Genomic DNA, 27,710 nt, shown 5'->3' with positions numbered 1-27,710 from the left:
TCTGGATTCGCCCATACGTGCTACATGCCCTGCCCATCTCAAACGTCTGGATTTAATATTCCTAATTACAGTATGTCAGGTGAAGAATGCAATGCGTGCAGTTCTGTGTTGTGTAGCTTTCTCCATTCTCCTGTAACTTCATCCCTCTTAGCTCCAAATATTTTCCTAAGCACCTTATTCTCAAACAGCCTTAACCTATGTTCCTCTCTCAAAGTGAGAGTCCAAGTTTCACAACCATAAAGAACAACCGGTAATATAACTGTTTTATAAATTCTAGCTTTCAGATTTTTTGGATATTTTAGCATTGGATATTGAAAATTGAAATGAATGCCAATCACTGGTTGTTCGGTGTAGTCGATAATACGTAATAGTTTGTGTTTAGATTTATAGTAAACCTATTTTTTTTTTATTTTTTTATTTTTTATTTTTTTTTTTTCATTTATTTATTTTATTCCATAGATCTTACATGAGCAATGAAGCATTATGTTTAGTAAATTTAAATAGAGAACGGACGATAGTGAAAAGGATAGTGACAATAAAAAGTAGAGCATTTCCTATACATGCAATGAAGGCACTTGGGGGACGTGGAGGCAGAGCCCCACGCTTTCTTTATCTCGACACTAGAATGAGGTGGTGTGGTACTCAATTTGATAGGAGGCTGAATGAACCTGGGGCCGTTCTGGAAGTTTGGCAACGAGAAAATCCTATCGCCACCCGGGATCAAACCCCGGACTTCCCAGACTGTAGCCAGTTGCTCTACCAACTGAGCTATCCGGTCGCCAGATAGTGATAGTGAAAAGGAAAAAAAAAATGAAATGAATGTGCAGGAACGGCAAGGTAGTAACAAAAACATTAAGGTGCTGTATATTATATAACGAAATTATTTATTTAGAAAAGTGAGGGCTTGCCTATATAACACAGAATAATGCACAAGTTAATTAAAATATATTACAAATGCTAGGCCCTAAGAGTGCTAAGGTATTGGCACAGGTTAATCATATTTCTATTTGAAGCTTGCCTTTTTCATTAGGCCTATACATAATAATAATAATAATAATAATAATAATAATAATAATAATATACAGGGATTTTCATTAAAAATTCCCACTCTATTAAATATCTAACTATTTAGCTTATTTCAATTTAATTTAAACAAAAAAGACGTCAATTTATATAATGAAGATGATGTTTAAAACTAGTGTTAATTGCATTTTTGGTTTCGCCCTTCACCCACCCACCTTTGAAATTACAAATCGCACCCCTCTATTGTAATACTGGTACCGGTACTTCAATTTGAAAGAGTATGGCTGACCTTGTTATTTAGCCTATAGTAGTGGCAAAAAAAAAAAAAACCCGGACCGACCCTTGTAGCTGATTTCAGAGCCTTGTTCACTCCAGAGCGTGATAGACTGGTGACTAAGACTTTCGTGGTTCGAATCCTGCCTGGAAAGGAAACTTTTTTTTTTTTGTTCCTTATTCAAATTTATTCCCAATACTTTTCGATTGCAGTGATATTCTACCAGAACATGAATTTTACCAGCTTATTTTCTAATGGCTTTCGAAATAGGTTACGTCAGCAGTCGAAACTACAACAATTTCAATAGATTACTCGCTATCTTGTGAATGCGGGCGTGGCATGCGCAGTGGCTCATTTCGGGGACTTTGATTATTCCGTTAGTCCGGTTTTTTTTTTTGCCAGTACTGTACTTATTATGTTATTTCTTCTCTCATAGATCTGTATAGCGCTACAGTGCTGAACGATTAATAAAAATCTATTTTTTTTTATTGAAAGAGTAGCCTATTCAATTGTTTATACATCTCATTCATTTGTTCTCACATTTTTTGTTTTCTGTCGTCGCCTGGCAACCTGTATTCTACTAAAAAAAAAAAACAATACTTATACGTATGTAATTAATAGGGCCTAATCGTGTTTTCAGGCTGCGATCATTCCTTGTTGGTTAAAATTTGCTTATTTCTCTTGAATATTCTTAAACTTGTTTGTTCTGAGCTTTGGTAATGTGACCAATCCATTGTAGCCTAACTTATATCAATTTTGTCAACTAAAAATGTCTTCCGATACAATCATAAACTTCCCCCCCCCCCATGAATATGCATATTCGAATCTGAAAACATATTTAAATGTAATTTCTGTTGTAACAGCTTAGCTCTTACTTTCAATATCATTAAAAATATGTTTGAAACTGAAATTCCCCAAGAAATTAAAAGCTACATACATGCCGGAAAAAAAAAAGAACACGACATGTCAAGAATAACAGATTAGGAGCGGAGATGTTCTCAATTTTGCAACTTGGAATGTATGCATGTTGTTCAGTGAGAAACAACAATTTGTTCACAGAGTTCAAACATAACAAAATATGTAATTAGACATTATTATAAATAAACAAAAAATCGCCACTACTGGATCATACAGTATTAACAAGTACAGAATTAGATCATGTCCATCGGATGGATAATAAAATATGCAGATTACAAATAAAATTTCGAATCACAAACTTAATAGAAAGTAATAGAAATATCTAATAATACAAATTAGAATGTAATTGTAATAGACCGATAGGACCTTATACATGCCACAAAGAATCGGAAAAGAAGTACAGTACCTAAGCTAAGGAATCTGGGTAAGAAGTCTTGAAACAATAAACGTTTGAGAAACCCTGGCCTACATACTTCATTTCCCTTGTCAGTACGTTACCTCCATCTCTCATACCCTTAACTTTCGCCTTAAGCATATTATGTAGCCTATACTGTATCTGAGTCCGTGTCAATACGTTCTTTATGTCCACGTTTACGTCCATACCCATGTCAACGTCATCAGTATGACGGCCTGTGTGGCGCAAGCGGTAGGGGCACGGAATGTCCTTACCGCTTGGTCTGAAGGTTGTGGGTTCGAGTTCCGCCTTGGGTATGGGTGTTGTGTTTGTGTTAATTTAAGGGAAAAAAAGGAAACGGTAAAAATTAAACCGTAAAACAAAGAAAACTTCAGGAAAAATGACCTCTGGCCGGTAAAAATATAAAATAAAAATAAAGTCAGTCAAAGAAAAAATTTCTCTATGAGAAAAGTATGGAAAAAGGTGCGACATCTTAGGCTACCACATTACGAATGGAAGGCTGTTTTCCTGCTGAAATTTTGCACCAGAGATAAACCTGACACCTAGGCGCAATATATATTTCCTAAATGACTGATAAATTCGATAATGCAACTCTTGCGACGTGTGTTCTCACGAATGCAAAGAATGTAGGTACTGTTTTGTTATTTATTTTTGTCCCTTTATTTTATTAATTCTGAATACTGACGGTATTGTATTTTAGATAGGCTATATTTAGCCTTAAATTAACGTAAATAGTGTAATAGGACTACTCATTAACTCTACCGATTCACAAAGTTTAAATTTTCCATTAAATAGGCTAATCCTTTTCTCTCTCTCTTTCTCTCTCTCTCTTGTACGGAGGAGGTACCCGAAGGCTTACATTGCAGTCTGAGGCTTATTGTGCTTACCACTCCTATTCTGTGAATGATTCGGTAAAAATAACCCTTACGAATTAAATTCTAAAAAGGGTTACATCGTGTTTTATTTTATGTAACAATGTGAAAATTCCTGTATGGTGAAATAATTATGTTGACAGAAAAGTATTTCTCAAAATCTTCAATAAATTAGTACAATTACGTGTCTCAGGCTACAATTTATCAGTGTTTCGATAAATGATCCGAAATAAAAAATAAACAAAAGATTTGAAATTAAGTATTTCGTTTTTAATGTTTCGGAGACTATATTTTTGTTTACTGCATAAAGTTACCGATGAATTTGCTTCTTTTTCTGTTACATAAATATGTTTATTATTCAGTATTAAGTTCTTACGTTCTCAAAACTGATTTATCTGAATAGTGAACAGGTCTGGGTAGTATTTTTAATATTATTCTTACGTACAGGTTGAAAAATTATTCTCCTCTGACATCTCGAGGATTACTGAGACAATATTGAGCAATCGAAGCTATAACTTACGAAATACCGGTAATAATTTATGCTAGATACTTCATCATATAAAGAACCATTACTGAAAACTAACAAGAAGCTAAATTCTCAAAAAAATTAACACTTCTCTCTTCCACTTTATAAATATTTAAAATACACAAGATCTTAGTTTATACTGTCATAGAATTGCAATTAAATTTATTCATCTTCAAAATTCATCTTTAAGATTCAATGTCACCAACGAAAAAACAGAAGTACGGTATCGATACGGGATTTTTTTTCTTTAATGTATTTATTGTCGCTTTAACTTACAACAGAAATCATATCGCGACACAAACTGGTACGATATTAAAATTTTTCTATGCATTCTTCTTTTCCTGATAAACTTGGACAAAGTACGCTCTCTTTTCTTTCCAGTATAATTAACAAACACTTTACCTTAATAATAATAATCAAATTGAAAACATACCGATGTAACCTAAATCTCAAAACAATATTAATGAGGCCCAAATAGTGAATTAATTAATGCTATTATTTATATATATTATGGTAGTTTATAATTTTAGTACGCTCGCAACTACAATTTTCATGTACGTAATGTGGTCTACCCGGTAAAATGCTTTTAAGACATGAAAAGAAAATAAACATATACTATATATATCATATGTAATTACAATATCATGACTTTTGTATTCTTTTGTGAGAGATAGAAAAGCTGAGTTCAATGCTTGGTTGTAACAACAGTAAGACAGTTCGAGACACAACAGAACCTACTGCCAGAGACTTTAAACTTCCCGCCCTGCCGACATCAGGTTTATCTGATATATGATAAAACTAGGCAATTTTACAGTATGACTCACCAGCTGACTCCAAATCGATGGGATATCCACAGCACAACTTGAGAAACAATAATCCCAAGTATAGCCGAACAAAGTGCCATACGTTTTCCATAATCCTGGATGCAGATTGTGACGTTTCAAGAGATTTCACTTAGTTGCGAATTCATTACAGCAAATCGGTGCGAAATTATCACCTGAATATGGAAGGAAATTGTCTTGGCGAACACTTTTGCTTGCAAAATTTCATCGATTGAGCGATGAAAGGTCATTGGCGTCACTGAAATGTAGCACACACACACTATGAAACTTCACACACGAAACTGTACACTTTTCATTTTCATCTCACTTAATTTACAACTACGAAAGAATAATTACGTAAATCGGACACGGATATAAACGTCAACCTCCACAGACATTGCCATATTGAAAAGTACGGAACCATCACGTAATCTACTGGAGGATATTTTAACTACAATGACTACAGTTGTGCGGCGCTTCCACGGCAGAAAGTAGTATTAGTTGTGCGCAGTTGTCAGATTTGCTGATAGAGAGCGCTTAAGTAGATAAATGGGGACTCCCGCTTGTTTTAAATCGCTTGAATCAATCGTAGTGACGCTCATCTCCGTCACCTCAAGAGTCTGGAAGGATTTCAAAGAGCTGTCACAGCGTGCACACTACCTAACAATGTCAAACTCTACAATGAACTTCATATACCTTTCCTGGTTGCTAATATTCAAAATCTTCATACCAACCCTTTACTAAGAGACATAACATAACTTCAAACAAATACCTTTGTGTTTGACGGTCTTATTAATGAATATATAGTCTTTTTTTTTTTTTTGTAAAAGGCAAGGGTATAAGAGACCTGGTACTTTTAATAAAATATATTAAAACTCATTATTTTTATCCATTTCTTAAATAGGCCTATTTATTATCACCGGTATTCTAAATCATAAATAGGGCTGATACCATGGTTTACTTTTTAAAGTCAAATTTACCGCACTTTGCAGTGGTACAGTTCCAATTTCCACACATAAATCTAGTTTTAACCAGTGGCAACTCGTGATATTTTTTATATGTAAGATATGAGATTGACGACTGATGACCAAGACAGAAACTAATATTAATAATAATATAATATTATTAATAACAATAATATTAATAATAACAATAATAATAATAATAATAATAATAATAGTAGAGTATGCAAAATCAATACAAGTAGGCCTACGTTAGTCTTTGGCTCACCATTCTGGAACTGGAAATTTATTAGTAGTGAAGTTCGATTCTCCTGCGAAGTTGGCTCCTAAGTCATTGTATTGGCTGATAATTACCGATGTTCCGTTGTACGTTTGCGCAATTAATTGTTTACTACAGTTAAATTCTTCTAAACGATCAAATACAACTTCAGATATTCTTTCGGCTGTCCTGTAATCTGAAAGTCCTGTTAATTCTTGTATTTATTATAGCTTATTTTATTTATTTCATGTAATTTTGTTTTTATTCATTTTGTGTTTTATATTATATTATATTATATTATATTATGTTATATTATATATTATATTATATTATATTATATTATATTATATTATATTATATTATATTATATTATATTATTGTTTTAATCAATTGTTTATTATTTTATCTACCTTTAGGAAGTAAATGTACGCTAGAATCTTTCTAGAATCTTTGAAGTGAAGCGTCAATAATAATATTGGTCTTGGAACAGATTTGATTCTTGAATATTATATGTACTGTACTTTATTGTATGTTGACATCTACTAACCTATTAATGATCATGTAAAGGAATACAAGAATAGAACATAGCAATACACTTTTCATGTGATTCATTTCTTCCCGTTCTCATATATTTTGCCTACGAAAATGTATTACAAATTATTATTGAACTATTAGAATAACCTTCCAACGTAAAGGTAAAGTACGGTGAGTAAATAAGTCATTCAGTACATGGGATCGTGATTTTACGACATGTGGTGATATCTGGTAACAGTTGGCAACATTGACAAGACGGCATAAGTTGCGCGTTTAATTAGCTTCGAATTTTTCTCTTGCTACGTTCTTTATTTCCACAGCGATGTCCTCATCTGTTCATCTTCTTGGAAGAGACCGTACTTGCATCGGCCCGCACCTCACGCCCCTCGGCCTGGCGACATACATACGTCAAAACTGACAGCAACGCCACCATTACTTTTCGATAATCGTTCCTTGCGCGAACTATAACAATGAATTATAAATAAATAAATAAATAAATAAATAAATAAATAAATAAATAAACAAACAAAAACAACAAAAAAAATTGTATCATTTAAAATAGTTAACCAAAGGATAGATAATACTCATTTGATATATTAACTATGTTGAAGGACATTTCTGGAACTAACCGACCATATTGTATGACAGTACTGTATTTGGCTGCCACAGAAACACACTGCTGATATCCTCCTCAGAAAAGTGCATTCGAGTATTAAATGACTAACAACTCTTGGTTTCATTTGGGAAAAGCCATTAACTATAATCGCGACGCTGTTATTCCCGGCGTGACTCCTCCTCTTTGCTTAAGTCTTAGGAAGTGAAGGCTCTATAAAGTCTAGGTAGGTAGTATCGTTCGACATTTTTGTTCTTTCGTTGCCGAGCTACCAGACGAGGAATCTATTTGCCACACCGTTAAACATTATCATGTCGTAGCTCCTATGATAATAAATCAAACGCACTGTAATTGAGCAAATAATTGAGCGGCAAATAACGTTTTCGTGTGCTTTCTGCGAACGCCAACGAAAGAGCCAAAATGGCGGGCGATTATATTAAGTATTTATCGAGCCTTAGGAAATGCATTACGTCATCATCAGCGAATCACAAGACGCACACGTTTAAATGTAGCCGATCTGCACCGTGATTGGCTGCCGGAAATAAGACCAACGGGACTATAGCTAGTAATTTTATTTCGTAAGCATTTATAAAAGTGGAATATTTTAATATTATTCAGTTCTCACACTTATTAAATAAACGCAAGGGAAGGTTGCAATTGCCGCCCTACAGACGTCTATACAGATGTTAAAAAAAGTATTCCATATTTTGAAAGGAGATAGTATGCACCAAAACAAGAAAAAAAAAAGTCTAACAAACATGGGTTCTAAAATTCATAACTTACAGTAAGAGCTAAGAGCACTTATTCACCTTCGCTATAGGAGGTGCTCAATGTGATGTCCATTCATAAAAGTGCATCCTTCTGCCCTAAGTCTTAGGGAATCATGCACTCCAAAAGATTAACAGGGGAACGAGCAGGCCAGCGTACTGAACCTCCCCGACCAATCCACCGTCCATCAAATGTCTGTGTTAGGTGTTCTCGGACATTTAAGTGAAAATGGGCTGGTGTTTCATCATGAATGAACCACATCTCCAGCCTCTGAAGTTATGGCACCTTCTCCAGCAAGACAAGCAATTCGTTTGCTATGAAATTACGATAACTAGCACCATTTGTACACCCGATATGAGGCGCGAGTATTGCAACGTTGGTCCCCATCAGTGATGTACACTACAAGACACGTCATCAGTGATATTGTCTTGTTGTTGGTACATTTAACTGTCGGTATAAATTTTGTTATTTCTAAGATCGTCAACTGAGGGCAAGAATTATCTATAGTAATCTCAGACCTCGAGTGACATTTATTAGGACTATTTCGTGAATAAAAAAATGTAAATATATTCCTAAAATTCGCTCACAAAATGTTAATAATTGTATATTTATGAATTACTTAACTTATTCAGATATTATGAATTCGAAATAGATGAATAACGATTACTGCAATAAAGAAATTGAATGCTATTCAGTAATGTCAATTGAGAAAAGGGAAATACAGGTTTTAAAATGTTAATTACATGTACTGCGCTTTTCTCTCGTTATAACAAAAATACGTTTTCATTATCTGCTGAAATCATAATTTAATTTAAACTTTTATAGTATAATTACAAAAATAACCTGATTAATGCATTAATTAAATGAACAATTGTTATGAAGGAGTGTCATTTTCTTTAGATACAATGGACATGGAATTAGAAGATGAAGATGTAGATATGGAAGTAGGATTTCGCACTTTATTTAGTACAATGGATTCATGCTTATCAATTTACGTGGAAACAGTTGGCGACATTGACTGAACAAAAGAACGACCATGCGATAAATTCATGGATAAATTGATAGAGATAAATCGAGCTGCAGAAATTATCGCGTTGTATGATTGTGATTGGTTGGAATTCAAAATTTCATATAAACGAAAAATAGTCTGTAGTAATTGCACGAGTCCTGTTTCATCTTATTAGCATAATTAGCTCAAAGGATAAGATGAACCCACGAGTGCCATTTAATAAGATTATTCAGCGAATAAAATTAAATAACTTTCAAAACCGATTACTTCGTAAATAATAATAATTATTACAAAACATAGCAATAACACATTATTGTATTACGTTTCCTTGTTATGAAGTTCAAAAACAAACTGCTATCTTTCACGGCATACTAAATACTATTGCCAATTACTCAGAGCGGAAATACCGGTACGAAACAACAATACTCATCCTCAAAAGTAAGATAAGCCGAAATGTTACATTAACAGAATAAAAATATGGAAGGTTTTCACAGACATGTATTTATCACTTCAAGTTACAGTTATTGAAAACGCGTGTTTGAATTTGCCGCTAACAGACTTTGATGATGTAATCAGTGCATAATGCGATTACATGTTCGGTATTGTCAAGAAACACAACTGTGATTGGTTAATTTTAAGCCGGTTCTAAAACGTTATTGGCCAATATCGCAAATTCATCCTATAAGTTGAATGGTCAATTCAATTGCGTTGCCATAAAACTTCGCAAAAGATAAAACAAAGGAACTGGGAAAGGAACTATTGTCTTGAGAATAAAAATATTGTACCAGGACTGTAGTAAATCATGTTTAATTGATTTTTTCTTTTTCTTACAGATATTCAACAGTAATAAAATAAAGTACCCATAGTAGTTATATTAGTTTCACAATAAAATCATAACAAAAGAAAGTAAATCTAAACCCAACAAGCGTGTTAATTTAATAAAAGACAATAATAAAAATAATTAAAGCAAACATGAAAAGACAGCAGTTGCCAAGCTAAGTAGAGACCTCACAGAGAGTGGATTAGTATTACTTCTAAACTCTTTTTATTCTTCTTCGAATCACCCGATACTTCTACTTCAAACTGAACAAATACAAAATATCATTACAGGTGTGCATTTTTATATCACCATGTGAGGAAGAAGGAACTAGTTGCAAATAAATGCAATGATTAATACTAAAATTACATCATTTGTGGACTGGTTATCACAGCGAAATTACAATACGTAACGTTTCCTAAAACGTACCTAGACTTGAATAACAATAACTTCAAATTTGCTTCCTACAAACTGAATGAAGTTATCACATTAAAAAAACCATAAGAATCATAATTATAAATTTTTAATCGGTCTTTTCTTCATAACTTATACATGACGTACGGTACCGTACTACATTTAATAACACTTCTAATTAATAATTACTATACAGACTGTACCACTGCTCGTGATAAGTTGTTAATATTTCGTTCAGTACCTTTAGCTAACTAAAAATATTTAAAGTCTTTGAAACACTAAACATAATGTGACTCACTGTATTGTCTGTGTCAAAGAATCCCTTCTGCCAAGAGATTTCATATCACACTTCACTTTCTTTCTTCGAAAATGCTATATAATTACACCAGAATACCTTAAAATAGAATACAGAGTTTATTTCGTTATAACCAGACTGCGGTCTAGGTACAGTACGGTACAGGAAATAATTCTCACTGCAGAATCCAAAGAACTTCTCAAAATTGATAAGCACTCACTGATAAATAATGATTTTTTTTCGGGGAACATACTTTTTTTGCTTCGTTATATCCGAATCTGTTATATATTAGTCTGCGATATATTGGGCTTTTACTGTATACTGTTCTCCAACCAGGAGATCAACCGTGAAAGGAATGTGCTTACTATTGCGTCATCTATTGGAACGAAGTATATAGACGATATTACCGTTATAACGTCAGTTTAAAAACCATGCGCTCTCCTCCATATGTTATTTCCTGTATGGAGAGATTAAAAGACCAAGAGATTAACAGTGATCTAATTTTGTAACTAGGGTAGTATCAATATGTGTGATCAATGTTATGGTTTGTGCTGTGAGAGCTAGCCAATAGAGATAAGAGTACCCACGTGTGTGGCCTTATGACATCAACATTCATTCGCAGCATTATCCCGCTTTGTCTCAGTCCCCGAAGACTTTCTCGTGGTTGGAGTACAGTATATTGCAAAAGGTGGAACTGCCTTAGGTGAAACTAGTGCTGAGGTTGTTCCATTTTGGAAGTGAAAGTCGTTGAATTTAAACTCGAAGGGTGCTATTCATAGATATTTCACTAGCCCGCACTACGAGGTTGCTAAACTAGCCCCGGCTATCGACTGGATACCTGTACGGGATTCATATAATATCATATTGGTAACGCTATGAATACAAAAAATGTTAGTACACTGATCATCCACCGGAAGCCCGCGCTAAGAATATCTATGAATACGGCCCAACCAGTTTTAGATTACATTGTTCAATATCAGCCTAATTGGAAACATCATTTGGAAAGAATGAGTAATAGTAGACTCCCAAAGGCAATTTATGATTATGTACCACATGGCCAAAGATCTGTGGGTCGTCCTGCTAAGAGATGGCATGAAAATTTTATGAGAGACCGTAACAGGCCTTGTGGCCTACCACTTGTCAGGCAGAACAATAACAACAAGAAGAACAAGTCGTTGAATTTATAAGGGATTTTTTGTGGAGATGTAGTTGATCGTATATGCAAGGCAGAAAAAGAGCCGTAACTATCAAAACCTAACCTATCACAGATTTGTACATGCAAGGTGTATAAGCAGAGTATGAAGGGAACTACCTCAGCCCTAATTAGCCCTGTCTTGTAATTATCTTAGTATATCGGGTTTTTATACTGCATATGTTACGAAAGGTGGGATTGCTTTACCTTAGTATACATACACAAAGAGCACTTGCCAAATCTGTATTGTTCAAGAAATGAGCAATGGTCATGCAGTCTTCAATTATTTGTTTAAGGGAACAATTTATTATAATTCTTTTACGAATGTAACCCCCCAAAAAAAAGGCGAATATCTAAAGAGTTTCAAACTCTCAACTGTAATCAGAAATAATAATAAGAGAGTTTTTCACTAAATATATTGCCATGAATAGAATTTACCCATAACAAATTTGTTTGACTGAAATGTAAATTTCAGAATATTTGGCGGGGGGGGGGGGGGGGAAGGAGACAATGCAATACTTATTTTTGTAAGTGTCTCATAGATTTTATTCGACGTCCAGAATGCAACCTGATTTTGGTGAAATATACAGAAAAATACTGCTGAACATTAAAACACGTATACTGTTTAAATGTAACTTAATGTGTCTTAGTTTATAGTACATTATGCAACGAGCCTATAATGATAGTAATTAAGACGCGAGTATGTTTGTTTATGAAACTCGCGAGCGTCTTAATTACCATTATAGACACGTTTCATACGACTTTTTATGCTCGACCATATTTCTAACTTGAAATTATTCAGAAGTATTCATTTTATTCGTATCTGACTGAAGATCGGAAGTGACCTTGTGCATAGCTCATAAATTGTGAGATGTGCGCAGACGCGAAAGTATTGATTTTTTCCGAGGAACAATAATGTCATTGACCTTGATGTAATCTAGAGAATAACATGAACTAATTTTGATATAACCTGGAAATTGATTTAGAATTGAAAAACGAGATGACAAATTGAATTTATTTGAATATTATTTACAATTAACGCTAATTATTATAGTAACAGAACATAACCTTCTGCGACAGTATTGGATTTCCAGCCTCCGTGATGTTTCCCTCATTGTCTTTCGATTGCATATCCGAGAATAATCGAAAACCTGAACTTTAATGATTAGGTGTACTTTAATGACATGCATTAAGGACTGCTACCAGGTGTATAATTACTACATTTCGGCATGGTCGAGCATAAGATAAAATATAATTTCATTGTCGTTCATTATTAAACTTGTAGTTTCATACATAATGTACCAGTACGTATAGTTTTTTTGTGCTTTATAAATGCAGTATTTCTATAGATTCTTTTTGTGGTCCACAAAGAAACAATCTTCCCTCATCCCCTGTTTTGTCTCTCTTCTAGTTCAATGGCTTATCATTTGTTACTTAATGGATCCAAGAATTTTGTCCGTTTATCCGAGTTTAATCTCAAAGGATATGAACAAAATTATTGTCTTTGTGACATTTATTTTCATAATAATGAGACAGAATTTTGTGACTAAAATATATACATAATCGAATGATTGCACATTGCTAACAAAAATACATTACTAATGAAATTACTTTATTAAGTACAGCAAACAATAATTGCTAGTGTGAAATGAAAATTACGTTTTCTACTAACAAGATTTTAATACACATTTTACTTAAAAAGAAAACTTCCACTTTTAAAGTGAAATAGAAAAAAAACTTGAGCTTGACTGCAATGTAATTAAAGCATATACAGGCTGGCCCAAAAATCGCTACCCATTACTGAACTTAGATTACATTTTCAGTCTCCCCAGGGATTTCAAATTACTCGCCTTTCATTTTCATCTGACAGTTACTGTTACTAATGTAAACACTAGAGTTCATTGCTATATCCCGGGTGTGTAAAGGGGGTTAAGTATGATTTGGCTAAACTGGAATAAGTACAGATTTGAACTATCCACAATTACTTTTCTCTTGTGTTAAGGGGGTTAAGTCATTCTTCCATCTTTGATGCAGTTACAGTGTTCCATATTTTGTGACAAAGGGGTTTTGTTCAGTACCAAAAGAGAGAAGTTTACATACCTTGCAATTTGACCCACGATATAATCAATTAACGAATCAATTAATTAGCTGTCAATACTGTAAAGTATCAGTTTACCGTTGGATCTGTTTTTTTTTTTTAATGGCTAGTGACTTTTGGGCCACCTGTACAATGTGGACCAGAAAATCGGGCTAAGCATGGTTGGGTTCAGCTGCGATCATTCTCATTGTGTTTTGGATTGTATACCATTTAGTCAGATTGGAGAAATCGAACTGTGCAGAACATCTGCATATCATCAATGCTTATTACAAAAACATTGGGGTAGACTGTATGGGAGACACAGCTGCAAGTTTTATGTGTCAATACATCGCTGATAGAATAATTGCTATTAAGGTAAACATCAGCAGGGACAATCAACAGCTCCTTCCCAGTACAACTTCGCTGTGCTGAGACTTCTGGGAGTAGCCAGCCATCTTGTATGCATTGAGAGTAAACATGTTGGTTGCTATAGTAACCATCGTGCTCTGTCATTTGTTATCTACTGCTTATATGCCTCGACATCGTGAATTTTCTCATTTACTAAAATTTTTGCAATTTAACTTGCCGACTGCTGATTGTTGCTCAATTGAGATTGTAGCATGGTCTGTTACGAATTGTTTGACGTCATTATGAACGTTCTATCGCTTCGCATTCTCGAGTTACACTGCCTGGATGCAGTGTGACCCGCCAATTCGTGCCTCAACTTTCCCCTCGTGTGTATCATGAAATGACGTCACTAGCTCCAACTCAAGGTCATGTTGGGTACATTGATCCTTTGTCGATCGTCATTTATTTCACTGGAATATGTCGGTTGGGTAGTTTAGAAGTTATAGGCGTGATAAAACTCGCCCTAAGATATGTTGGTCAACTTGCTGGGATGACACCCTAGTACTGGACCGAACTTATAGACGTATTCACGTCAAAATGGCAGTTCCTTCAATGACTGCACAGTGCTTGTTTTGGCAGAATTACAATATGTATTGTAATGATTCAGTGTCATCTGTGTATGCTATCAAAATGTGGGTGAAAAATTTCGAAGAGATAGATCCTGCTCTAGTGAAGAAGTCCATATGGAGAGTGAGACGTATGCGAACACCAGAGAACATCGCTGCTGTAAGAATTGCACTCAAGCGAAGTTCTAAGTGTCTTGCTTGAAGTCACTCTGTTTCTCTTGGGATATCGCATTCTAGTGTCTGTCAAATATTGCATAAAGACTTAAAATTTCATACATACAAGCAGTTCTTGTTGGGATGCCCTACCAATTAGTCTCCTTTCACTGTGAAATTAAAAAAAAAAATTGCCACACTTTTTTTGACGTGGGCAATATAAACAATTTTTGGACTTACACGTTTAAAAGGATACTTAGAATTGAAGACTTCCTAAGAATAAGGGTGTAACCAACAAATCTATAGGCCATTTTGAATCTTGCATACACTACTTTTAACACTTGAATATAAGTAATTGATTAACTATGGGACTTACTCGTGTTAATTAACATGAGTAAGTCTGATAGTTAATCAATTACTTAAATCTATAGGATTATTCAAAAGTAAGTTACATTTTGAAATAGATATAACATTTAAAAAAATTAACGTATACACAAAATAGTAACACATTGTATGTATCGAAGAATGGAATTTGTTCATTTATCACACTCATTTGTTTTGGTTAACATGGTAACAAGTTTTGTTTATAATGTGTCAGTGAGAGATACAAAATGAATATTAATACATGGGAAGTGAAAGGACTTCTTTTTGGCGCTAGAGGAACTTCATTTAAGTTAACCAAAACCATTCTCCTTTCTCTTAAATTTTCTAATGAGGACATTAACAAAATTTGTCTAATGGTATTGAGAGATTCATTAGCCATTTTACACAATCACTTGTATAATACTATGTAATTTTTTTTTCACTTCATTTCATTACTCTTCAATGTATTTTCATCTCATGTTTCTCCGAAATCAAATTGTACTTTATTTTTAAATTTATCATTGTTCCGTATTCTCTCCGCAATCATATTGCATTTTTCATTTAACCTCTGCTTTGTATTCTGGATCCTAGTGGTCAGCCGTAGATTTCGGCCAGATGTCCCAAATTGTGGAATTTGTTGTTATTTCTTATTGAACTTTTAAATCACTATCATTGACTGTGTTTTAAAATGGTGTTGACTTTGCCTCCCCATATTTATACACCAGTTAAGTGATTGTTACGTAATATGTTTGATGATCACATAATAAGCAGACATTTTCCTAGCACATTCCCCTGATATCAATCCAGCAGATTTTTGGTTGTGAGGTTATTTAAAGACCGAGTTTTTTTTTAATAATCCTACGACTACGAACAAACTAAAATATAGAATTTCGCAACAAATTGAAGATATTTCACCAGATCTATTGGTAAATGCTGTTCACAACATAGAAGAAAGATTGTTGCTTGTTGAAGAACAAAATGGCGGACATATTCAACATTTAAACTGAATCCAATAAACCCCATATCTTTATGAGTATAAGCACAGTCTAGTATATACAGTCACGAAACTTGAGTTGTGAGGGTGCTAGGAACAATAGACTGTGCCAGTACTATTTCGCATTGTCTCTGATGAGGCGATATTAGCGATCCTAGTGGCAAGCAACTATCTATGGATGCATATTTACTACGTATTGAGCTTCGTGACTGTATATACTAAACTGTGGTATCAGTGTGTTCTTGTTTTGTTAATATCTTAATTTTTAAAAAGGTTTGTTTATAGGAACTTTTTTTTCTTGTTTCGACCAATGTTACCTTCTGTAAAAATATGCGACTTTTTTTAAACACCCTGTATAGAGTGCATACAGTTTATCTTTCTATACTTGCATACTGGACTAGAGTTGGCTGTAAGTAGCTTTGTTTTAGGCCTAAAAATCTACATTTCTCTAGGATCAATTTGATTATGATTTATTGCAAAAAAAAATAATATTTGAAGCCTATAAGAGAGTTTTAAATTATTGGTGTGAGACATGTGTATTTAAATGCCACGCCCCCTTTCAGACTTTTTTTTTTCAATCCTGAAATATTTTAGAATCAAATCATTACTTCCATGGCATTTTCTCATCATTATCCTGATTCTGGGTATTGTGTTTCAAAAATGGACACGTCCATCTCTGTTTGTTTCAAAAGTGGACAATGTGATGTGTCTTAATTTCCCGTAAACTTAATTTTTCAAACTAAATTCAAATTTTTCTCAGGACTGGCTGGACCAATCTAGTCATCATCGCCATCATCATCACTGCCATCTTCACTTTCTACTTCTGACAGTCATAATTTCCCAGAAGCAAATCCAAAGATGATTATTTTCTTCTACAACAATTCATTGTCTTAAAATCTTTCTAACAAGCTGAAGCATCTCCCTGTGCCCAAATTTTTTCTCCCCTCTTCTCTATTTTCCCATTCTTCTTCTTCTTCTTCTTCTTCTTCTTCTTCTAATCCTTTCTGTGCATTTCTTTATTAATTTCCTCCATCCATGTAACCCACAGCCTTCCTTTTTTCCCCCCCCTTCCTGTAGGTATCCATTCCAATATCTGCTTCAGTAGTCTTTCTCCATCCTCCGGACATGGCTATACCAATTTAATTGTTTACTATTGATATAGATGATTATATAATTTGATAATAATTAATTAACTAATTTTCTCATTTGTTATTTCATCACACAAATCAACTGAGGGAATGCATTTCTGTAGATTCTAGTTTAAGCAGTAATTTATATATATATAAAAAAAATTAAAAGAGCATTGATGATGTCAGTTTTATATCTGTATGAAGGAAAAACTTCAGTTTATAATCAAGCTCAAAGAATGTCACAAGATTAATATTTTATATGCATTTATACTGTATTAAAGAATTTATTAGCTGCAGTAGCTTAAACAAATAAGCACAATTACTTACTTATTTATTAATCTTGTAACATAAATGAAAGTACTTAATCATTAAACTTTTATTTGAAAAAATATTTATCTCAATATTATTTTGGAAGTCAATTTCTTTAATCCTTTAATAAATAGTAATATTAATCTGTTAAACTACCTTTGCTCATAAACAGTAACAATTTGTCATATTTAATAAAACTTTGTCATAACCGTGCTACATTTGTTCTACATCTCATCGACTATTCTACCTTATTCCAGAACGAAATTTCTCCAGTGGTAAGAAACTAACTGCAATCCCCAAACAACATACAAATTCTACAAGAGGGAAAGCACTCAAAATTTGCAAGTTACCCGATTAACATACAATTTACATATATTCTCAATTCCATCGAAGCGAAGGCTGCACAATACCTGTATTAAGACTAGATTATTGTAACTATATTAAAAATAAATAATTTTTAATCTTCCTAGGAAGATGGCTGGTTTTCCAGTGGTGGATTTTCGTCTACGTTTGATGTCTGCATTACACTTGCCACAACCTGATGTAATGTTAGCACAACAAAGGCCATTGCTACGATGGGGCCGAGATGATGCAGAGAGAGTGGAGCATACACGAGGGTCAAAACTGATAAAACATACAGCGAATGCATCACCCAATTGTAGTACTTCCTGAAACAAGATTATAAACAAAAGTAATAGGACTGTTTTTTTTTGTTTTTGTTTTCAAGCATTTGTATATTATGATACACATCTCTGTTTTGGCATAATAACAAAATATCGACAAAAGCAGCTGAATCTTAACAATTCATTATTAATATTTATTTACTTATTTACTCTGGTGGAGTTAAGGCCATCAGGCCTTCTCTTCCACACCACCAGATATGCAATACAACTACAGTGAAACCTCTTCTTACGGACACTCCTCATATACGGAGAGATTTTTATGTCCCAACTGAAATAATATAGAAATAATGATAAATTTAACTCTCGTTTACGGACACTCTCAGACACGGACACGGACAGCTGTTTCTCAGTCCCAAAGCTTGCTTTACCTCCTGACTGCGGACAGAACTTAGATGTTAAGACCTAATGTGTTACAAAAATGGAAAATTTAGTTTTGAGAACTTCACAGAAATTCCTTAACATGAAACATAACATAAGTCTTGTAGGCTACCACTAGCCCAGCCGGCTACCCCTTGTTAGCTGGAAGCGGGTGGATAAACAAAGTCATAAAATTTAGCCTGTCTGATGGGTCCAAGGTTTCAGCGATCGTGAAATTGTATTCGACACATGACAGGGTTAGTAGGATTATTCTCTTCACTTCAATCAGTTGTTCTGTTTCGAGAGACCTGACACCTGAACGTAAAGGTTAAGTTGAAAACTATAAATTACAGTACTGCATAATTGTAGCCCTAGAATAAAATTCCATGGCACAGTACTGTATTTTCCTTTTTCGGTCTTATCTACTATAGTTCAAAGTTGCAAAGAACTTACTGTAGTACAGTATACTGTATTTAGAATTAAACTACAGTAACACATTTCATTTAAAGCGTGAAGGGATGCATAATGCATATTATAAATTTACTGTTAGATTGGGGAGCCTCCCTCCCAATAAAGGACACCTCCTAGATGCAGACAGATTGTTACATCCCTTCAATGTCCGTAAATGAGAGGTTTCACTGTACAAGAAAAATTAGTCTAATATATTAACGTGTGACAAAATGAATATGATTAAAAAAAAAAACGAAAAACAAGCATTTGATAAAGTTAATAGCCATATATTGTTAAACATATTATTAAATGATAATATATCACATCAAATTATCCAAAACATATTTCACTTATATAAAGAAACTTCAATTGCAGTAAAAACTGGAGATACTTTATCACCTTGGAGGGAAATAAATTCATATGTTAGACATGGTTGTGGACTTCCTCCACTTTTACTTAATATCTATATGAATGCTATCATCAAAGAATTTAAACTGACACAACATGGGTATATAACTATGAATCGACATTTAGATACATTAATCTTTGCAGATGACTTAGTACTTCTAGCATCTAAGAAAATGACCTACAACAATTTGTACATAATTTGAAATCAATAGCAGATAGGTATTCAATGGAAATTTCTACAGACAAATCTAAAGTTACGGCTTTTTACAGAAAAGAACCAAACCAAGCAAAATTTGTATCAGTAATCAAATAGTGGAAAGAGTAAATGAATTCAGTTATCTTGGTTATAAAATATCATTTATGGCAGAATCAGATATATCAAACAAAATGCTTAAATTTAATAAGTATATGGGTATCATCAATAGCATTATGAAACCACTATTAGTCCAAAGACATACACACCTCCGTCTCTATAAAACCTTGGTAAGATCTGTTCTATGTTATGGCAGTTAGGCTTGGACTCTTTGGAGACGTGATTAAAACTGCATTACTGGTAGTGAAATGAAATTTATGCACTGTACAGCAGGTTATATGAAATGGACAGGAAAAGAAATGAAGATGTCTTGAACAAGATCCAAATGATACCTGTTCTGTAGCACCTCCAACATGTAAATCGATGTCAAACAATAGACTACCAAAAGCAATCCTGAATTATAATCCAACAGGAAAAAGGTCATTGGGACATTCTCAAATACGATGGAAAGAAAATTTGGATAGACCGTAACAGTGCAAAGGACTACAACTTGTGAGGAAGATGATGATGACAAAAAAAAAACAACTAAACATACAAGTAGAAATTCAAAATAATACAACGAACAGATGCACTATAGGACCCACCCTAAATATAAGAATATGCAAAGCCACAAAAAAAAAAAAAGGTCAACAGAAGTAGTGTTTCGATCAATTAAATTATCGATATACAGTGAAACCTGCTCAAGACGGAAGTGACATGGTCCTAATTTTTTTTCCGTTGTGGACAGGTTTCCGTATTATTCAGGTGTGACATTAAAATGGAATATTTTGTCATTCATATACATGAAAAACAAAATGGCATGCCGCAAATTGCAAGAAGTACAAAAAATTCCGTTTAACAGTAATCACATTAAATCAGCTTTCTGTCGCTTATTACGTTGGTGAATCATCTTGATTAAAATCTCATTTTCTGTATAAATATTATCGTAACTCACTCATTAGTCATTAAACATTACTAAAGTTTACTAATCTTATTCTATTTAATATCTAACACTATACTTTAATACTGTACTGCATATCACTGCACATTATTAATTAATAGGACTAAGAGCCATCTATTAGAAGCCTTGAATTCTGGTTTATTTAATTTCTTTCCCATTTCAATAGCTTGCTTTGCAGAATAGATCCAGAAATTGACTTGTTCTTTGAAAGTTCATGAAGAACTCACTCCCACAACAGTTCATTTATTTCCACATAAACAGTTGCTTTCTGGTTCCTTTTGTGTCACCAATATTGGCCGCACGCCATTCACTCATTATGATCTTTATTTTTTAAAGTGTCACACCTGAGTTTTCCACAACTGTACTTCAATATTACTTCATATAGACTTTGTTTCTAATTTTCCTTTATCTCGATAACTTTTACTTCATCATTTAATGTTAATGCCACATTTTATGCAACTTTTTTTTACCTGGAAATCACTACACTTGCGCTCTATTTAGCTATATACGACAGTATTCGGGTGTGAAGCATTGAAAATCTTTGAAGGGACTCGTCTGCCTAGTCAACAGGGCAATAAAATTTATTACCGACAGGCCAACACACCCTCGTACCCTCTAGAATTTTGCAAAGAAAACTTGTTTTTATCTTAGTGACCTACATATTTCGTATATTCCTTGAAATTACTCGCTGTTCAAAATATAGTTACAAAATATAGTGTGTCCAAAATATTGTTTCCGTTTTGAACAGTAACAGACAGTTTCCATTTCCGCGTTGGATAGTTTCCGTTTTATTCAGGAAAAATTACACATAATACATACAAATTTTGCCGGGACCAATAAATTGTTCCGAAATAGGATTCCGGATTATTCAGGTTCCGATTTGAACAGGTTTCACTGTATATCGTTTTTATTATGTTGCCAACCAACGAATATTGTTGTAATTAGTTTGATTTTAATCACGGCAGCAATTTCGAAGGCTATAGTTAAATATCAAAAAGAAGTGGATCAAATTCTTCCTGTTGGCTTAAAATGTAACCTAGAATTTGAAATAATGGAATTATAAAGAGAACCTTTTTACTTGCTTTATCCATGAATACAGATATGTTCTATGTTTTTTATAAGATAAGTTTATTTAAGAGTGAAATGTTTTGTGAAACATGTAATTCCGGGATGAGTTTGAAGAAAAGTAAAAGTAAACGAGATGCACTCATGTGGAGATGTCATCGGAAATTACAAGATATTAAATGATAAACACAGGAACGCCATATCATAGTACTTTGTGAAATCATTTGGATAATGGAGAAAATGAAATGGAACATCTCCACTGAGGTTCATGGTAAAATGATAATTTTTAAAACAATTTTTTATTTACATTTTTTGGTCCAGGGAAAATATTTTTTTGGAAAGACTAGTATTTTCTCAGGGCTAAAAATGCAGCATAAATGGAGTAAAATTAGTATTTTACGTGGACCATATTAAATTTGTGGTAAAATATTTTAAGTTTTAAGTTTAGCTTTGGTTTGTTTCTTTAACTTTATTTTGAATAACATATAATATATTGTATAACAAAGGTGACTAATATGTGCTTAATTTCATTGTTGTTGGTTTTATTAAATGATACATGTTTGTAGTATGCTTTAGTGTTGTTAAGATGGGATACTTGATATAATAATCGAAACTATATAATATATTATAATCGATACTATGGAATACTCGGGGTGGGTCCTATAATGCATCTGTTCCTAATACAAATTAGTCTAACATATGGATACATTAAGAAGATTGACTGATTATTAAAATTATACATTTACTTACAAGTTAGGTTTTGGGAACTTCCCCTGCCACAGTATTCCAGCACAGAAACATAGGACAACTGATGTTTCAAACGATGGATCTGGTTCCAATTTTACGTTGTACCTAGGGAAACAAAATACATAATAATGAATGAAGAATGATACAATGTATCAATTCTTTCCTCTTTCGATAATGTCATCACGAAAATCAAGAAATATGTTATAGGAAAGTTTCAAATAATTACAACAATGCATTGAAACAGTCACAGGTTAACCAAACAGTAAAGCAGGAAAAGTTAATTACCCAAATTGCATAAAAATACCTTTTCCAAAGCCTCCTTAGTACTGTACTATGTTACAAAATATCTGTAGATGCAGTAACTAATGTTTGTGTCATTATGACAGTTATCTTTAAATAACTTGAAAATGATTAGAGATAACTCAAAACAGATTGCACGATTGTTTTTTTTTTTTCCACATGTTTTTGAGTACCTACATGACACCCTTTCCATTTAAAGTTTCAAAGTTGCATCCAAAATGGCGGCTTTTGAGATAGCTGAGGGCTAGAATTGAATGTGTCACTGGTAGGAGCATTTGGTCTTACAAATACTGGTAACACTTATGGCCGGTTTTTCCAAGTATTGTTAGAAAATTTAACGACTGTTAAACTCTAAACAGTTTGTTAATTAATAAAATTGTATGTTTTCAACACCAGTTTGGTTTAACAGATTGTGAACAGTTTGTTAATTTTAAATGTAGGATTTCGGGCAGTTAACTCGTTTAACAGTTAGTTAAATATGGCCGATGTCTCCACAGCTGTTCGAACAGAAGTTGCGAAGTTAATATTTTGTACCTCTCTGTAGGGAATGTTTAGCATATGACTGGTAATATAACATTTAAAAAATACTTTGGACTGTTTAAATACATCAGTGTTATTTTATTTCTTTCGTATTTCGTATCCATAATAGCAATGAGGAAATATAACCTTACTTTGTAATTATTATTCAGCACATCACCTACGACTTTCATTTGTCAACTGTTTGTTTATGGAGCGTGGCCTACTATAACAGGTTGTCATTTTATGCAAGTTTCATGACTCCCTCTATAATATAGAATTTAAAGACTAATTTTAGCCAATCAAAAATTGTCTTACATGTGTAGAATCATTACCAACTGCTGTTGAGTAGTTAAAGTAGTGCTAACAGACGTTATAGTTAAGTGTTGGTTATCTTAAACAAAATTATGTTGAACAAATGGAAAATACATTAACAAAGCGTTAAAAATAAACGGACTGTTAATTTAACATTCGTTAAGCAAAATTAAATATTACTTGGACAAATTGGCCACTATAGTAATCGAAAATCAAGCATATGGAAGATATTTATATGGTTCCAGACTTTTGATTCATCCTGTATAATACAATGCTGCAGAAATCTCCGATTAGTTCTCCTCAGATGCGGGAGATCTGCCGTGGAGAATAGATAACTCACGCTATGTGAAACTGTAAACCAGTTGTCACTTTCGTTTGTTTTGATACTCACTTGTAACTATGTGCCCAAACCAGGACGCAGGGAATGTTGAGCAACGTGACTGAGAGCCACAGCAAAAGAGTTGTGAAGTTGAAGTGCAGCTCTGAAAAGCAATACTCAGAGTTGTCGCCACTGCCTGTTGTACTGCTCTCAACTTGGGTTTCTGTTGCAGTCACGGAATTGTCTTCTTTATTGTCATCCACAGTACCTATTTCTTCATTTGATTTGATAGCAATTGTCTTTCCCATTTCGTCATTTGCTTCTATTTTAGTTTCATCAGTGGTTGTAGAAGCAATTGGTTCTCCTTTAGTTTCATTATTGGACGTGGCAGCAATTGGTTGTTCTTTACTTTCGTCATTTACTTCTGTTTTAATTTCGTTATCGCATGTGGTAGCAGTTGCTTCCTTTTTGGTTGAATCATTGTCTTTTACTTCAGAACCTTCCTGTTCTTTAGTGCTTTTACTCTTTTTCCGTCTTTGTAGCAGAAGTTTGAGGGAATACTTGAATAAATCCTCTAAGTAATCTTCGTACATTTTGCAGAGCTGAAACAAAGATTAACTAGTTTGACTGCCTTATAAAGATCGATCTGAGTAGGGATATCAGCTAAAATAAACTTCCAGCAAGCATTTACAGTTTGTTTTCAATTCACCTACCATTTAATCTCATTGTCTGAACCTACTCGTCCAGATTGAACTAAAAAATACAGGGTGTCCACATGAAACCTTTAAAACTTCAGATGTAAATAACAAATTATTGGGACAAGATACCTGGATGCTGCTCTTAAAGCTCTAAATCAACTACATGAATGGAATACATCAAATTTGATGACACTTAATTTAAGTAAAAGTAACTACCAAATATTTTCACTCGGTAAAAAAGAAAGAGAATTCAATATCCAATACAATGGCCAACACCTTCCTAGGACTTATGAATCCAAATATCTTGGAGTTATTTTCGATAGTAAGTTAACATGGAGCAACCATTTGAAATACATTTCTGAAAAAGCTCGTAAAAGATCCTCCTTTTTAAAAAGACTAGCAGGAAAGAAATGGGGATGCTCTAGGAATACTTTGAACACTACATACAAAATGTTTATACAGTCAGTGCTGACATACTACAGCGAAATTTTAATTACTTCACCTTTCATAAACGACATAGAATATGTTCAAAACCAAGCTCTCAGACTCATTACTGGTGGAATCAAAACAACTCCAATAGATTCTATGAGATTCCTCACTAATATTAACAGCATCAAAATGACAATAGAAGAAAAAGCACTGATTCAATATGAAAAACTTATCAGATTACCAGGAAACAATTGGCATTCATACAGTCCTCTCTGTAGATTGAAAACTCAAAAAAGTTTCATATTCATTGTTCAAGAATTAAAACAGAAAATCAATATCCCGAATTTAAAAGAAAACTTACAAATTAAACCAAACCCTTTAACTCTATTCAATATAGAATATAATCTAAATTTAACAGAAGAAATACTGAAATCAGAAGTAAACACTGAAATACTGAAAAAATTGTCTTTAGAGACAATTAATATTAGGTACCCTCCACAAAACTGGCTTCATTTATACACTGACGGATCCTTGATCTCCAGAGAACAAGGTGCCGGTGCAGGTGTTATGTGCTGTCTCTTCTCACTTTATAGATCTCTTTGATATGGAACAACAAGTTTTGATGGTGAAATCATTGCAATAAGGGAAAGTCTCAGGAATCTTCTATGCCACATCAATAAATTTAGGAATGCAGTTATATTGTCAGACTCCAAAGCAGCTATTCTATCAATTGTCTCTAAACACACACCTTCATCTCAAACAGCAGAAATAACTAAAATGCTCTCTCAATTAATATCACTCAATAAAAGAATTGTATTCCAATGGATACCATCCCATTGTGGAATCCTGGGAAACGAGAATGCGGATGCTTTAGCAAAGAAGGGCAGCACTGCTACTTACAGACCTGTTACTAAATCTACGTATTACTCTGTGAAAAGATTTATTAAATCTACATACTTAGACTTCAACAAACAAAATTTGATAACACAATCCCAAGGGAAAAAATGGAACTCTCTGCATCAAAATCCACAGTTAATTCCTGATTTACCACGAAAATCGTCTGTAGCTGCATTTAGATTGGCAACAGGCCATGATTGTTTGGCCAAACACCTGCATAGAATTGGAATATATCAGTCCCCTAACTGTCCATTGTGCAACTCAGACCAAAAAATGGATTCGGAACACCTCAAAATCTGTGCTTCAGTGGCTGGCCATGATAATATCTTTGAAAAATATTGGAGTGCAAGAGGTCAAATGACTTTATTGTCAAACGCCTGGCATTAGAATACAACAACATAATTTCATTGTCTGGACCTACTCGTCAAGATTGACCTAAAAAAATATATTGATGGTGACAATATTTTTAATTATCGCTTTATTTGCTGAAAACAGCATATTATAAAAGATGTCTGCAAATTTGTGTCAAATATTTTCGGGACGTACAGTATACCTAACAACAAAATGGTCCTGAAAATGCTTAGTTTCAGAGTCACACTACTTTATTGGTAACAAACAAGCTCATAATATAAATGATACTAAGCAACTTATTACAGATAGAAAAAGAAAATTATTTAAAAATTGCCAGAAGTGGTCTCCTCCTGCATCAATCCATTCTGTGCATTACTCTGCATGTTGGCAACTTTCTGTTGCTGTTTAATCTGCATTTTAAGTGCTGAGTGCGTGTCTCTGTTTTTGTCTTTGTGGATATATATTACTAGAGACCGGATTCTTATGTAATTACATATTGCATTCCTTTACTTGTAGACTGCTGAAAATGACAAATGTCGGCATTTGTGGTTCTGGTATGGTTATAGTTGAGTTTCATTTTACATATTTTTACATATTCTTAGTAATATTACATATTTTACATATTATGTAAAGAATGGAACATTTTTACACATATCTAGGCAATTATTCAGTTTTTAATTTTTTTTATTAAATTATTCTTATTTTTTAGAGTAAATTATTGAATTTTTTTTTTCATAGACATATGTCTTAACGTCCCTGTCCCATCACTCTGATTGGAAGGTCACTTTTTGTTCTCACTGTAGTACACGATGCTAGTAAAGAGGGAGGACTCGGAAACTGACGTCATTATGTTTTGTTCACAACTATAGAAAATACTTCAATTTCCAAAGCTGGCTTAAGACAATAAGTTCTTTTATAAATAAAAAAACAAACATAAAACTAGGGATTCCTACTCTTTGTAAAAGATATTAGTTCGTAGTGCCTCAACTCCGTACATTTGCCCTAATGCTTTCTCAGAATCTGGGATGATCAGGTGTGCCGGTCATTTAACTATGTTACAAATGACTGCAAAAGGGTATCTGTCGGATACAGGGGGGGGAGAGCCATTAATCCTTCCCATTGAAGGCTTTAAGGAGCCAACCTGGACAAATACCAATGTCCCATCCCTACCTTCCCGTGGTGCAGCTGTTAGTAAGCGTAATTTTACAAG

The 27,710-nt window shown here is 33.6% G+C and overlaps 2 protein-coding genes across 4 annotated transcripts in view; both read right to left on the bottom strand.

Moving 5' to 3' along the window:
* The window catches only part of LOC138706674 (uncharacterized), a 399,695-nt gene extending 394,449 nt beyond the window's left edge, over nucleotides 1-5,246 (bottom strand). For all 3 annotated transcript variants that reach the window (XR_011334044.1, XM_069836232.1, XM_069836234.1), the window contains exon 1: nucleotides 4,853-5,246. Coding sequence is in view for 2 of the 3 variants with exons in the window: in XM_069836232.1 (XP_069692333.1) it covers nucleotides 4,853-4,943 (91 nt within the window). In the remaining variant the exon portion in view is untranslated. The remainder of the gene's footprint in view (nucleotides 1-4,852) is intronic.
* A 4,539-nt stretch (nucleotides 5,247-9,785) lies between these two features.
* Nucleotides 9,786-27,710, bottom strand: part of PGAP1 (GPI inositol-deacylase) — a 42,241-nt gene continuing 24,316 nt past the window's right edge. Inside the window, exons 13-15 of the mRNA XM_069836235.1 lie at nucleotides 24,198-24,727; nucleotides 22,679-22,780; nucleotides 9,786-18,380 (exon numbers count right to left, since the gene is read on the bottom strand). Coding sequence (XP_069692336.1) covers nucleotides 18,179-18,380; nucleotides 22,679-22,780; nucleotides 24,198-24,727 — 834 coding nt within the window. The 3' untranslated portion in view covers nucleotides 9,786-18,178. The remainder of the gene's footprint in view (nucleotides 18,381-22,678; nucleotides 22,781-24,197; nucleotides 24,728-27,710) is intronic.

This window comes from Periplaneta americana, chromosome 9 (assembly GCF_040183065.1).
Source record: "Periplaneta americana isolate PAMFEO1 chromosome 9, P.americana_PAMFEO1_priV1, whole genome shotgun sequence".
Classification (NCBI taxonomy): Eukaryota; Metazoa; Arthropoda; class Insecta; order Blattodea; family Blattidae; genus Periplaneta; species Periplaneta americana.
Note: the sequence above shows the minus strand (reverse complement) of the source record. Positions and strands in the feature narration are given on the sequence as shown.